Raw genomic sequence first — 14,364 nt, 5'->3', positions numbered from 1 at the left:
AAATCGTGCCAAACAAATCTCATTGAATTCTTTGACTGGGTGACCGGAGAATTGAATCAGGGACGTGCTATAGACGTAATCTACTTAGATTTCAGCAAAGCTTTTGACACGGTTCCCCACAGGAGGCTCTTAAATAAACTGGACAGGCTGAAGATAGGACCTGACGTGGTGAACTGGATTAGGAACTGGTTGACGGACAGACGCCAGAGGGTGGTGGTTAATGGAATTCGCTCGGATGAGGGAAAGGTGAGTAGTGGAGTGCCTCAGGGATCGGTGCTGGGGCCGATTCTGTTCAATATATTTGTGAGTGACATTGCCGAAGGGTTAGAAGGTAAAGTTTGCCTTTTTGCGGACAATACTAAGATTTGTAACAGAGTGGACACCCAGGAGGGAGTGGAAAACATGAAAAAGGATATGCGGAAGCTAGAAGAATGGTCTAAGGTATGGCAATTAAAATTCAATGCGAAGAAATGCAAAGTGATGCACTTAGGGAGTAGAAATTCACGGGAGACATATGTGTTAGGCGGTGATAGTCTGATATGTACGGACGGGGAGAGGGATCTTGGGGTGATAGTATCTGAGGATCTGAAGGCGACGAAACAGTGTGACAAGGCGGTGGCCATAGCTAGAAGGTTGCTAGGCTGTATAGAGAGAGGTGTGACCAGCAGAAGAAAGGAAGTGTTGATGCCCCTGTATAAGTCGTTGGTGAGGCCCCACCTGGAGTATTGTGTTTAGTTTTGGAGGCCGTATCTTGCTAAGGATGTAAAAAGAATTGAAGCGGTGCAAAGAAAAGCTACGAGAATGGTATGGGATTTGCGTTACAAGACGTATGAGGAGAGACTTGCTGACCTGAACTTGTATACCCTGGAGGAAAGGAGAAACAGGGGTGATATGATACAGACGTTCAAATATTTGAAAGGTATTAATCAGCAAACGAACCTTTTCCGGATATGGAAGGCGGTAGAACTAGAGGACATGAAATGAGATTGAAAGGGGGCAGACTCAAGAAAAATGTCAGGAAGTATTTTTTCACGGAGAGAGTGGTGGATGCTTGGAGGTGGTGGAGATGAAAACGGTAACAGAATTCAAAAATGCATGGGATAAACATAAAGGAATCCTGTTCAGAAGGAATGGATCCTCAGAAGCTTAGCGGAGATTGGGTGGTGGAGCCAGTGGTGGGAGGTGGGGCTGGTAGTTGGGAGGCGGGGCTAGTGCTGGGCAGACTTCTACTGTCTGTGCCGTGAAAATGGCAGATACTAATCAAGGTTAGGTATACACAAAAAGTAGCACATATGAGTTATCTTGTTGGGTAGACTGGATGGACCGTGCAGGTCTTTCTCTGCCATCATCTAATATGTTACTATGTCCACATAATGGCTGAATATTGCTGCTAGGTGGATAGTTTATTGGTGTTGTCCATGCTCTGCCCTCTCTCTTCCCCTTCACTGTACAAATAGTGCAGGGGTGATTAGATGTATTTTTAGCACTGAAATGTCCATGTAGGCTTTTACTGTGGAAATTACATGCCACGAGCCACTGATAAATGTATAACTTTCTTTGAAAAATGACTTCTTAAAGGATATCTATGGGTTAGATATGCAAAAAAGCAAAGGCCAACCGAAACGGGTGGGTTTGGTTTTGACCAAAACTGAGTCCACAGCCAAAATTTGCACTCAGTTTCGGCCGGAACTGAAGCCAAAACCAAAATGTATTTATTTATTTATTACATTTGTACCTTGCGCTTTCCCACATACAGCAGGCTCAGTGCGGCTTACATTGTAAAAGAAAGCATCTAGCATGGTATAAAATAAAGCAAAACAAGAAAATGTAGGAAGAGTATTATAAACTGTGATGATCATAACTACTTACATAGTGAAAAAGCATTACAAAGGACATGTGAAAAGAATATTATGAATTGAGAAAAAACACAGTGGCAACAGCGCCCAGGAATATATGAGTGGAATAGGGAAGGTAGACAAGGATAGGATAGATAAAAGGGAAGGAGATTGGGAGGGAAATGGTAAAAGGATGGAGGGGAGAAGATAAGGGATTGAGTATAAGGGGATTTGAGAATGCCCGCCTTCCCCCTTCCACAGAAGATGGGTCCCTCCAGGCTGCTGCCACTGCCGCCCCCCCCCCCCCCACCCTAAGAAGAGACCTGGCCTCCTTGGCCACCTGACCACCTGTAGGCCCTCCACATGCCTACCTTAAGAAGCTCTTGTAGTCTAGTGGTCTCTTTGGGAGCAGGAACAAACCCCACTCATTCCTGCCCAGTGCCGCTGCTCAGTCAAAATGGCTGCTAAGACTTCCTTTGGCAGCCTCCCGAGATTACCATGGGATGTTCTGGTGGTCATCTTGAGATTGGATCTAGCATAAACAGGAGCGACTGGAGATTGCTCCTACTTATGTCAGTTCCAATCTCAAAATGGCCAGCAGCAGTGTCGGCATCCATTTTGACTGAGCAGCGACACCAGGCAGGGACAAGTTATTTTGGATAATTGGAGGAATGGGCTTAAGCTCAGCCTTACTTGAGAGAAGCTGGGCAAATATTTTGTAAAAATTAGGACTCCGACAGTCAGTATTAATCTAAGCATCGTGAACTTTAACGTTTTAAAGAGAGCTTATGTGTTATAAGCACAGACAGAAATTTGTCTGAAGTGTGAGAACAAGGTTGGGACTTTACAACATACACTTGGACTGTGCAGGAAAGTACATACTGTTTGGGTGAGACGGCATGATATTTAAACAGACTAGTTGAGCAGTTAGGATATGATTTTTGACAAGATATCTGGCATGATTCTTAAGGGCAAGAAAAAGGTATCGTTTATTAGGAAAACCATAAACAAACAAACCAAAAAAAAAAGTTCCTCTAGAGAGCAAAAAAGAGAAAAACTTAACTAAAAAGGAAGGAAATGCCTCAAGGAGCTCCAGGTCGGTACTGATCACAAGAATCAACTCTTCATCATTGGCAAAAACCTTCCATTTTTCAGTGTAGAGTCCCAACTTCTAGTCTGGTCACTGGTGCATATATGGAGCCATTTGTTTCTGCCACTGAATAAGAAAATCTAAGCATGTCATCAGTGGGGAGGGGGTTTGTGGAGGGTGACCAGCTACCTGAAAAAAACAACAGGTTAATGGGTGGGTGGAAAATAGCATAGGGGAAAGGCGGAGGGAAAAGGGGGAGTGTTTTTTTGGATTATGTAATGTGGGAGTTTTGTATTGAGCATAAAGTACTGTTGTAAAGGTATTTGAGTTGTTCAAGCTTAATGTTATAAATTGCATATATATTTTCAATAAAAATATTGAAAGAAAAAGAGCATCTAAGCAGAGTGCATACAGCTTGAAAACTTCATAAAAACTATCTAGCAGTCTCCGAATTCTTGGGATAGCTCAACGCATATTGAGTGTTCATTCAAAGAAAAGGGAAGAGGAGCAAGATCTTGCTGGCCCTTACAGCAGTAAGGAATTTTCTAATGGGCTCAGGGCTGTCCTGCCTGACAGACATTTTAAACTAATTCAACATTCAACTGCCAGGAAAATATTGCATAGAAGCCCAAAAGAGAGCGTGAGATCTGAGTGCTATACCCTGATCTTGGAGTCCATTTGGCAATGATGTTTCCTGTCAGATAATCTATCTCAACCCTTGGATTCTTTGGACCTAAATCTGTCCTACTTCCCACTGAGCGCAATGCTGCTTCTCACTGACTACTTAGTATTGACTTTCCCATATTCTCATGTCTTGCAGCACAAACCAGTAGCATTTGCTGTTCGAACCAATGTCAGTTACTGTGGAGCCCTGGATGAAGAGTGTCCTGTTCAGGGGGCAGCTATCAACTTTGAGGCTAAAGACTTTCTGCACATTAAAGAGGTACAAATAAAGAGCAAGAACATCCGAGTCAGCAGGGGGAGACAAAGTATGCAGAAATTAAAATCTGAGGGCCCGGTATTCAAAGGATTTATGCTCCTAACTTTGAGAGTTTTGCTCATAAATTGGCCTCTTTGAAAATTTACTACGGCTGAGTGCATACATTTTTACCCAAAATTTACTCTTAAATTTAGGAACATAAAAAGCAGGTGGATTTAGGACAGGGAAAAGAAGTTAGGAGCGTAAAACTGATTTTCAGCAGTAGGATCATAAATCTAGGCCTAAATTTATGAGCATAACTTTTAAAGCTCCTAAATTAAGATACATTTTCAGCTGAAATGCTATGGTTCTAAATGTGGCTGAATATAGGGAACAAATTTAGGAGGCTGTCTTAGGAGCATAAACTTAGGAGCTCAGCATTTTCTGAATATCGGGCCCTGAGTGTCTGGTGGAGGCAGGAAGGGAGGGGGTTGCAGCCGTTCCAGGTTGCTTGGGAGATTTTCTTTGCTTTAGATGTAGAAACGTGTTCCAAAAGATGGCGTGAGTCACAAAACATGTGAAGACGTCCTGATGGTCTGGAAAGCCTGTCTGAGTATAGATACCCCGATCAGTCCCTCCTCACTAGCTGACAGGAGACAGAAAAGGAAGTAGTAACATATAAAGGGGCTCCAGTCTAACATAAGTTCCTAACACAGCCTCTGATGTGTTGTCTGAAACTGTCTTACCACCGTCACATGGCTAAGTATAGGAACAACTCACATAAGTTTATTGTGAATTTCAGAATGTGCAGCATAGCCCACAACTTAAACTCCGCAGTTTAAACAGAGTCTGTACTGAGTCAGACCATACTGCATGCCACCGGGTGGGTAATCAGAGCTCAATTCCTAATCCCAGCTTCTCTTTCCCAGGCTGATGGGGCTTGGAGATGCTGTAGAGGGAGTTGCAGTCAGTGCCTTCCTATGATATGTAACGCTCTCTACTCAGAGCCGCACACATACTGGAATCCAGAGAGGGCACCCATCTGTGTTCTAATGAATCTGTTTCTTGCTTACCGTCAAACACTCTGAGCGAGTTACAGCAGAATCAGATACAACCTAATCTGATGAATCTGTAATAAACACACCCACCCAACAGCACCTCTTAACCAAACTCACAATCCCCCACAAACATAACTAACCACATTCAGGAACTAACAATGCCGTTAAAAATTAGATAGTTAAGTAAGCATCTAGACACCTACACTCTGAGCATAACCTACAAGAAGACAAATTCTAGACATTAATATAGCAATAAAACCCATGAAATAGGGCTAGACCTTGCCCCAAGCACAGAGCATAATTGACTAAAATCAACTTCCCATTACAGTCCTAAGAACATAAGAATAGCCATACTGGGTCAGACCAAATGGTCCATCTAGCCCAGTATCTGCTTCCAACAGTGGCACAAGTACCTGGCAGAATCCCAAATAGTAGCAAGATCACAGGGATAGCAGTGGCCTCTCCCATGTCTAGCTCAATAGCAGACTATGGACTTTTCCTCCAGGAATTTGTCCAGACTTATCCTCTTTGATTTACTGTCAACAGGGATCGGATTCCCTTAAGGCCCAAATATATCTATCAGCCAATAAGGCTTCAGCTGCAACATTCAGGGTATTCTGTGTGGCTAGAAGTCATATAAGAGGCAAGCCTCTTCCAAAATAGGACTCACTGATATTCTGCACAGATCTATCCCTCATAGCATGAGCATTCCAGAAGCCAGAAAAAAAAAAAGATAAAACCAAATAACAGTTAGCCACAATCAAGTAGATGACCTTATGGGCTAGCAATCAGATAAACCATATTGTAGAAACAGAGAAAATGATGTCAGATAAGGACATATGGCTCATCCATATCATCCGTTATCTCTTCCTCCCGCTAAGAGATCCCAAATGCCTGTCCCATGCTTTCTTGAATTCAGATACAGTGTTTGCTTCCACCACCTCCACCAGGAGGTCATTCCATTCATCCACCTCCCTTTTGTAAAGAATTATTTCCTTAGATTAAACATTTCCCTATGTAAAACAGTCTTAACTGATTTGTTACCCTGGCTGCAGAATCATCACTATAATGGTTAGACTGGGTGGAGGGGGGATTAAAAGTAGGGAACATCCATGGGTATTTGCAAATGAAGGCTCTGGGCACCACTGCCCACTACAGGATGATTCCAACTAAACTGGATGCCCAAAGGATCAGAAGGAAACTTCTGGGCCAGACTCCCCCAAAAGTCAAAATAGGATCTGCATTGCAGTTAATACTGTATTTTCTGATTCTGATATAAATCTATCTTTTAACTTTGTAGAGAGTGTATTTCTTATGGTATTTTTAAACACTGGGCTTCAGAAATGCCCAGGTGTTGTGGATACAGGTGAACAATGTCCTCAGAGATATTTCGTTATAGTTGTCAGATTGAGTTAACAGATTTTATTTGCGTGTGCCTACAGAAATCGCAAGGGCTTCTACAGCAGTCCAGGGGACAAGCACATATTTAACTGTGTTGTCTTTCAGAAATACAACAATGACTGGTGGATCGGGAGGCTAGTCAAGGAAGGGGGGGACATCGCCTTCATCCCAAGCCCCCAGCGGCTGGAGGCCATGCGCCTGAAGCAAGAGCAAAAGGCAAGGTGAGAGGCGTGATCCCCTCATGATCTCAGCTTTGAAAGAAAGGCAAATTGGTCTGGTGCTTTGACTCTGCTTTTCTCATCCTCAGGAGGTCCGGCGGGAACTCCTCCAGCCTAGGAGATATGGTCTCAGGAAACCGGCGATCGCCACCCCCCTCCATGGGTAACTTTAAGAACTTATCTGCTACACACTGCAGTGCTGATGATTTATAGCTAGCTGAAATCCACATAATATTTGCCATCAAGTTAATGTACAGAGTTTCAAGTAAGATTTTATCAGAATCCAAAGCAGGAAAAGATCAGATTGAGAGGGTAGGGAGGATTAGAATTCTGGGCGGGACAGGGAGCGACATGTCCCTTCCTTAGCACTAGTTCTTATTACATCCACATCCCATTTTCTTTCCCCTCTCTACCTCTAGACCTTTGTCTCTCCATTTTAACCCCCATCCCTAATACTGTCTCAAATGCACACCTAGCTCTGATGCCAATTCCCTGTCTCAAACACACCCAGCACTGATCATTTCTCCCTCTCACATACCCTTTAGAGGTGATCTTTTCTAACCTTCCACCCAGCTCTCCCCTCTCTCTAGGATTAGATTTACATGGGCTTAGGGTAGAAATTAAGGAGTAGGCCTAGCAAGTTCCAGGTGCCCTGAAGCTCTTCTTCAAGACATCATTGAATTTCATCAAGGGGCCCCCATTAGTGCAGGGTCCCCATGCAGTTTGTCCCCTCCTCCCCCCCCCCCCCCCAAACAGAATTGGCCTGGTCTAATCCCTAGTCTTCTAAGGTGATCCCTAACATCCCCCAAAATGACTTCCTCTGAACACTCCCCCAACCACTGTCAATGTCTGCCTCATCTCCTCCAGTGCCTTTTCCTGCTACCCAGCACCTGTGGCTTGTGCCGGACTCCACCTTCCTAACCCCACACTGCCCAAACCATGGCCCTCATCACCACTGTGATGCTCACTGTCACTGTGGCACCAAGCCTCCCACCGTCACTTCCTATTACTGGTACAGCTGATGTGGACTGCTTCTGCTAAGACGACCTTCACAGCGAAGCAGCTCACCTCATCATCACTTATTCTCCTGCATCTGATGTGGCCCACTTCCAGGTCATGAACCATACTCCAGCATTGTTTGGGCAGGAAATGCAAGAGACTGAAACACTGGCCACAAGATTTCATTGTAATCCAGACAGGCAGACATTTACCGACTCCTCTTATAATAGACTAGTAAAAAAGCCCCGTTTCTGATGCAAATGAAACGGGGGCTAGCAAGGTTTTCTTCAGAGTGTGCATGTGGGAGTGCGTGTGTCCCTGCCCTCTGCCCTCTCTCCCTTCCCCTGTGCTGTCTGTCCCCGCCCCCCTCCGAGTCCAGTCCTTCAGTGTTAAGTTTCCTGCTGTGCTGTGTTTGTGTTACAGAGAGAGTGAGGGCGTCTCTCTCCCCTTCCCCCTCTGAGTCCTTCACTGTTACAGAGAGAGGGATTTCATGCTGTGCTGTTTTCCTTCACTCATGGGGAAACCGGATATCTCTGGCGCTTCACACTTCCGGCTGGAGGCTTCATTAGAACGTTGGTGGTGCCTTTTATATATAGAGACTAGAAGAAATGCAGTCTCCTCATAAAAGGTTTTCAAGACATCATCCCTTGGTTGGGAACACTAAATTCAGATAGACTTTTCCCTCTTCAAAAAGGTAAAGGGGTGCAACCCCCCACCCCTGATTTCCTGATCGATTACTACAATTGCCTTCTTTTTCAGTATAAGGACTCTTGAAAGTCTGTTAGGTAAATGTACATCAAACAACTATATGTACAAACTATTCAGATTTACTTCTTTTCCTACAAACTTTATCTTACCATAATGTAGATAAGAATCTGTGGGCTGGATTCTCTCTAGAAGGGGGGTTTCTAAGTAACTGTCTCCAGGACAGGGCACAAATCATGTGAAATTTGTTAGGTGTGCCTCTAATGGACCACGTTGGTTCGTTCCTCCAGGCTTAGTGCATTGGCCGAGTTCCAATTTCTTGCTATCACCATAGTCGCTGCCATTAAAAGGAACAGAAGCAGTTCTAGCTTCTTTTTCTCTGCATAAACGTCCGGTGGGATTGCCAGCAAACAAATCCTGGGATCACTGGGAACCTTTACTTGTACCAAATGCTGAATTTTGTCTCAAACCTGCATCCTGAACCCCTGTATTACTTTGCAATCTCATCATACAGACCGGTTGACCCATCTTGCCCACATCCTCTCCAGCAGAGTCCAACCTCTGGATTCTATAAATGCAACCTAAAGTTAAGCATGGAATTTTGTGCACGGTCTTCATTTCTAAAGTGGGCGTGGCCATGAGGGGCAGGGGCAGGGCTGGAAGTTAGGTGCAGTGTTATAGAATTCTTGCTTTTCCATATGTAACTACCAGGACTCAAATTTGCGCTCAGCGCAGATCATAACAGCACCTAACTTTGGGCATCATTTACTGAATGTGGCCCAAGTGTCCTTCCAAGCTCACTCTCAGAAATGATGTCACATAATTTCTACTAATAATCTTAAATTGCAGTTGCCTGTAATGCGAGTCAGGTGAGTATCTCTGGGCATACAAATTAACCCTCCAATCTTTCTCGCTCAGAGGAGGATCCATTTCAATTGCCCCTGGCCTGTACATGTACCGGAATAATTTTAATAAGAGTAAAAATGGGGCTGAATACAATTTTGATTATAAACCTGGACTTTGCCCCCTTCTTGGACAATGTCCGTCTTACATCTGAAGGATCTCACAAGAGTTTTTGCAAGACATCGGAGCCCAGGAGCAAATGTCTTAGTTGGAAAAATTGGAGATTCTGCATTCAAGACTCGGTTTGCCTCACTAAAAGAAGAGTTTTCTCTGTAAATAAATCCCTCAATTGTACTATGACTACTTTGGCCATCCCCTTATGATTAGTCAGAAAATCTCTTGAGTATGGAGAAATATATCCCCACAAGACTTTCCATACTTCTCACTACTCTCCAGACGGTCACCGAAGGAGGCATAAATAAGTGTCTTTTCCATTGAGGCAGTCCCTCTGTGGTGGAATGGGTAAAGATCTACATCCAGCTCAAATATCTGATAGGAGAGATAGCACCTCAGCTTCTTGTCTTACCTGGTCAGTGGTAAAAGGACTTTGAGGCATTTATCACTTCCACTCTATGATAATGTTTTTGTTCTTAAGTTCAGGGCTCTTTCCCCTCATTCTCTTTCTTTTATTGGAGGAGTCTGAGTAGGCCAACCTGAGATCTTTTCCCACTCCAAGTAAAACATGGCAGCCTATCCCATTTCTTAAAATATTTGTTTGGACTGCTAACAGCAATTCAGTAAATAGAAATAAAAATGTTGGCAATATTGTCATTTTAATAACTGCAACATGGCTCATCTATGACAGGGTTAAGGAACGCCACCAATCATGGATCTTCTGCCCAAAGAGATATAGTTTAGCTTGAGAGGGAAGTTTTGGGGTATATCATCTCTTGCCAGATTGAACAACACAATCTCAATTTTTTCTACATTTACTTTTAAACCAAAATGTTTGGGGAAAGGTACTGATTTCATTCAGCTGTGTGGGAACTGAACCTTGCAGATCCTTCATGAACACCAAGGTGTCACTGCGTATGACAAAACCTTATGGTCTCCATTCCTCATCCTCACCAGTCTAATATCACTATTTGCCCTTATTTGACCTGTAAAGGGTTCAACTGCCATCTGGCTGTTAAACAATATGAAACTCTTAGATCGTAAATATCTAAATTCAGATGCTTCATGATCCTGACGTGAAAATTCCATTACCCTCAGCACTGAAGACCATACAGACTGCCTTTTCTTTGGTGTCCTTTTACTAAGGTGGACTAAATGTTGCAATGCCCATGGTATACCTATGGCCTGCATGGCACTTAACGCACACTAATCCATTAGCACGCGCTAAATCTGTTCGTGCACCTTAGTAAAAGGACCCCTTTGTGTATTACTACATTCTCTTCCAGCTATCTGCCTTTGATAAACCTAGGTTGGTCTGGATGCACTAACCAGGGCATAAACGTCTCTAATGTGCTAGGATTTTTACAAAAATGTTCATGTCACAAGTCAGGAGAGTGATGGGTCATGGCTCCCATACCACTTTGCACATTAATCTTCTTTTTGAATCACAGCCACTCTGGCTTTGTAACAGAAATTCAGTAGCATCTTTCTTTCCAGCACCTCATGAAAAAGTCTGGTCATAACAGGTGCCAGGTCTGAGCACAGGATATTATAATTGCACAGGGAATCCATCTTCGCCAGCCACCTTCCCTCTGGGGAGATTTTTAATCATGTCCATCACTTCCTGCTTGGTGATAGGGTTCCCTGATATAATTCTACCTTCAGTCAAGTTTTCAAGATTAGCTCTTTCTAAGTGGTTTACCTTCTCCAGACTTTCCTGGCATTCAGATTTGTACAAGTTTTTGTTAAAGACCCTAAACTGCCAAACAGCCTGATTCAATCTTTATCTCCCTTACTAGATATTTCTTTCTTTTTAATTGCCAAGCTAAAAGTTTGCTCATTCTATTGCCATTCCTTTTAGTAGGCTGCATAAGGACCTCAACTTTATTGATTCTATGAAATCTATCCTGTTATGAATATTATATCCCATCATGCCATACGGCCGCACGAGGCATCATGATGAACATTTTGCTTCACTTTGCGTTCCTGATACACTTCTTAGAATTCCCTCTCCATATCTCTTTTGGCTTTTGAGACTAGCTTACTTAAAATTCCCCTTACAAATACTTTCTCTGCATCTTATAAGATACTAATATTCACCTAATCTTGGTCACTCGTTTCCTCCCAGAGGGCCTCTACTATCTCATTTCACTGAAGCAAATTCACATTAGCTTCCCATCTTTTACTAGTCAAATTACAGGCTTGCAATTCAGTGTAACTGAGGCTGAGATCATAGTGTTATCAGAGATAGTAATCAAGTATATATTAGCATTCTTAAAACAATTCAGTTGTTTCCTTTTTTACTGAAACATGGTCTATTCTGGAATGTGAGTCATGTTTACCAAAATAAAATGTGTAGTCCCTGGCTCCCTCATTCTGCTATCTCCATATATCCACAAAACTATGAGTCTGCGTTGTTTGCAATAGGGTCTTACTTCCTCTTTGTTTTTCTTTCGGATGTGACTGATTTGTCTTTAGGGTGTATAGCACAATTTATGTATCCACCTGTCATCTGCATCTCTTTAGCTGCAGAATCAAATGCATTTAGAACAGACTGAAAAAAACCCAAACCTCTCCCTTTGGCTCCATTTGGAGCATAAAGATTCAAGAGATATCTTCTCCTGATTAATCGATCCCATCACTCATAACAGCCTACCCTCCCCGTCTTTTCCAGACTGGTGTTTTACAAATGGGATTTCTTTCTTAATTAAGATGGCTATTCCCCTCTGTTTTGAGGTGGACTCTGAATAATAAACCCCTGCCCATCCTCCCTGTTTCAGATTTTGGCATTCATTTTCAGTTCAGTGTATTTCTTGTGACTATATCCACTGCAGGGCCGCCGAGAGACTGAACGAGGCCTGGGGCAGGGCGGCTGTGGGCCCCCCTGGATAGTTGCCGCCCCCCTCCCCCCAGCATCACCACTGCCACAACTGAGATACCTTGGGGCTGGCAGGGATCCTGAGGCCACGCCAGTGGAAGAATCCAGTGCTGCTCTTCACTCCATACTTGCCCTGCCCCTGCAGCTGCTTTTTTCTCTCATTGCGTATGTTCAGTTTCAAGACCAAGCATGCGCCTGAGGGGGAAAGGCAGCCGCTTGGCATGGCGGTAGAGGCACGCAAAGAGCAGCGCTAGAGGGCGACCCAGCGCTGGAGTTTTCTCTCTCCTGCTCCTGTCGGGACGCAATCACTCATGGCTCGTCAAGAGCAGGAGAAAGAGAGAGAGACCCCAGCGCCGGGCCCCCCTTTGAAGGCCGTGCCCGGGGAATTTTGCCCCCCCTTCCCCCCCCCTCTCAGTGGCCCTGATCCACTGTATCCTTTAAATATATCAGTATATGCTTATTATTCATGGGTCCACTGATGTCCCACATAAGCACACTACCGTAAGGTTATCTTTCCCAGTCCCTCCTGGACCACTAACCCCATAATTATCTTCTCTCTCTTTTTCTTAGACCAACAGTGCTCCCCATACCACACAGTCCCATTTCCCCAACCACTCAACAACCAACAAGTAACATCTCCCAGCTGAACTGATGTATTAACCTTCAAATTCCTCATATCAAGTCACATCAAACTCAACTACGTCAGCCGCATGGACACCTGATTGTGGAGTACCGCAAGGATCGCCCCTCTCACCAACTATTTTCAATCTAATGATGACCCCCCCCCCCCCCCCCCCCGGCAAAACTTTTATCTAACCATAACCTTAATCCACATATATATGCCGATGATGTAACGATATATATTCCATTCAAAAAAGACATCAATGAAATCTCTAACGAAATCAGCCAAAGTCTACACATCATGAACACCTGGGCAGATGCATTCCGACTGAAACTGAATACAGAAAAAACTAAATGCCTCATACTTACCTCCCAATACAACACGAATAAATTTACCGCCATCAACACACCTAAACCAAATCTGCCAATCTCGAAAACTTTAAAAATCCTTGGAGTCACTATCGACCGCCACCTAACTCTCGAGATTCATGCGAACAACACAACAAAAAAAATGTTCTACTCCATGTGGAAACTGAAAAGAATTAGACCATTCTTTCCAAGATCTGTCTTCCGCAGTCTAGTGCAATCACTCGTACTCAGTCACCTGGACTATTGCAACTCATTATATGCAGGATGCAAGGAACAAATCCTGAAGAAACTTCAAACAGCCCAGAATACAGCAGCCAGACTCATCTTCGGAAAACCAAAATACGAAAGTGCAAAACCCTTACGGGAGAAACTACACTGGCTACCACTCAAGGAACGCATCACTTTTAAAGTATGCACCTTAGTCCACAAAATCATTCACGGTGAAGCCCCTGCATACATGTCTGACCTAATTGACCTGCCACCCAGAAACGCTAAAAGATCGTCCCGAACCTTCCTCAATCTCCATTTCCCTAAGTGCAAAGGCATAAAATACAAAGTACTGCACGGATCGACTTTCGCATACATGAGCACACAATTCTGGAATACACTACCATGCAGCCTGAAAACGATCTACGAACTGACCGACTTCTGCAAACTACTAAAGACTTATCTCTTCGAGAAAATCTACGGCAAGGATCAAAACACATGAAGCCCATACAATCTCATAGACACGCACCAATACACTCTCTGAAATCTCTTCTCCCGCGCTCTCACCACTCTTAAACCCTACCCACAGATAAAATTGTCAGACCTCCCTGTTCCCTCGATACTGTTTTGTCCCCCTCTCAACTCACCACTGTTATATTCCACTGTTCTATTCCCTAATAATATCCTGAATTTACTCCGTCTTATATAACTCTTCACAATGTAACCCATAATTGTACTGCAACCAATTGTACTTCCATCATTTACAATGTATTGTAAGCCACACTGAGCCCGCAAATAGGTGGGAAAATGTGGGATACAAATGCAAATAAATAAATGAAAGCACAAATGCTTCTCACTCTCGCTTCTCGTGCTCCCCACACTTATACACTCCCCCCTCCTCAACACATTCAGATTATTCCATAATCTCCAGTCTTGCAGCCTTTTAAAAGATCTAGGCTGAGTAATTTGGTTTAAACTTGATAGATAATGAGATAGTGATTACAGCAAACTTGACTCCGAGCCAACTTTTAGATAAAGACTGTGAGA

The 14,364-nt window shown here is 43.6% G+C and overlaps 1 protein-coding gene across 5 annotated transcripts in view; it reads left to right on the top strand.

Annotated features, from left to right (window-relative positions):
• The window catches only part of CACNB3 (calcium voltage-gated channel auxiliary subunit beta 3), a 185,047-nt gene that overhangs the window by 97,128 nt on the left and 73,555 nt on the right, over positions 1-14,364 (top strand). For 4 of the 5 annotated variants that reach the window (XM_030196835.1, XM_030196834.1, XM_030196832.1 and 1 more), the window contains exons 3-5: positions 3,746-3,868; positions 6,409-6,524; positions 6,611-6,684. In XM_030196835.1, coding sequence (XP_030052695.1) covers positions 3,746-3,868; positions 6,409-6,524; positions 6,611-6,684 — 313 coding nt within the window. The remainder of the gene's footprint in view (positions 1-3,745; positions 3,869-6,408; positions 6,525-6,610; positions 6,685-14,364) is intronic. The other variant, XM_030196833.1, reaches the window with a different exon arrangement.

This window comes from Microcaecilia unicolor, chromosome 3, assembly GCF_901765095.1.
Source record: "Microcaecilia unicolor chromosome 3, aMicUni1.1, whole genome shotgun sequence".
Taxonomy (NCBI): domain Eukaryota; kingdom Metazoa; phylum Chordata; class Amphibia; order Gymnophiona; family Siphonopidae; genus Microcaecilia; species Microcaecilia unicolor.
Note: the sequence above shows the minus strand (reverse complement) of the source record. Positions and strands in the feature narration are given on the sequence as shown.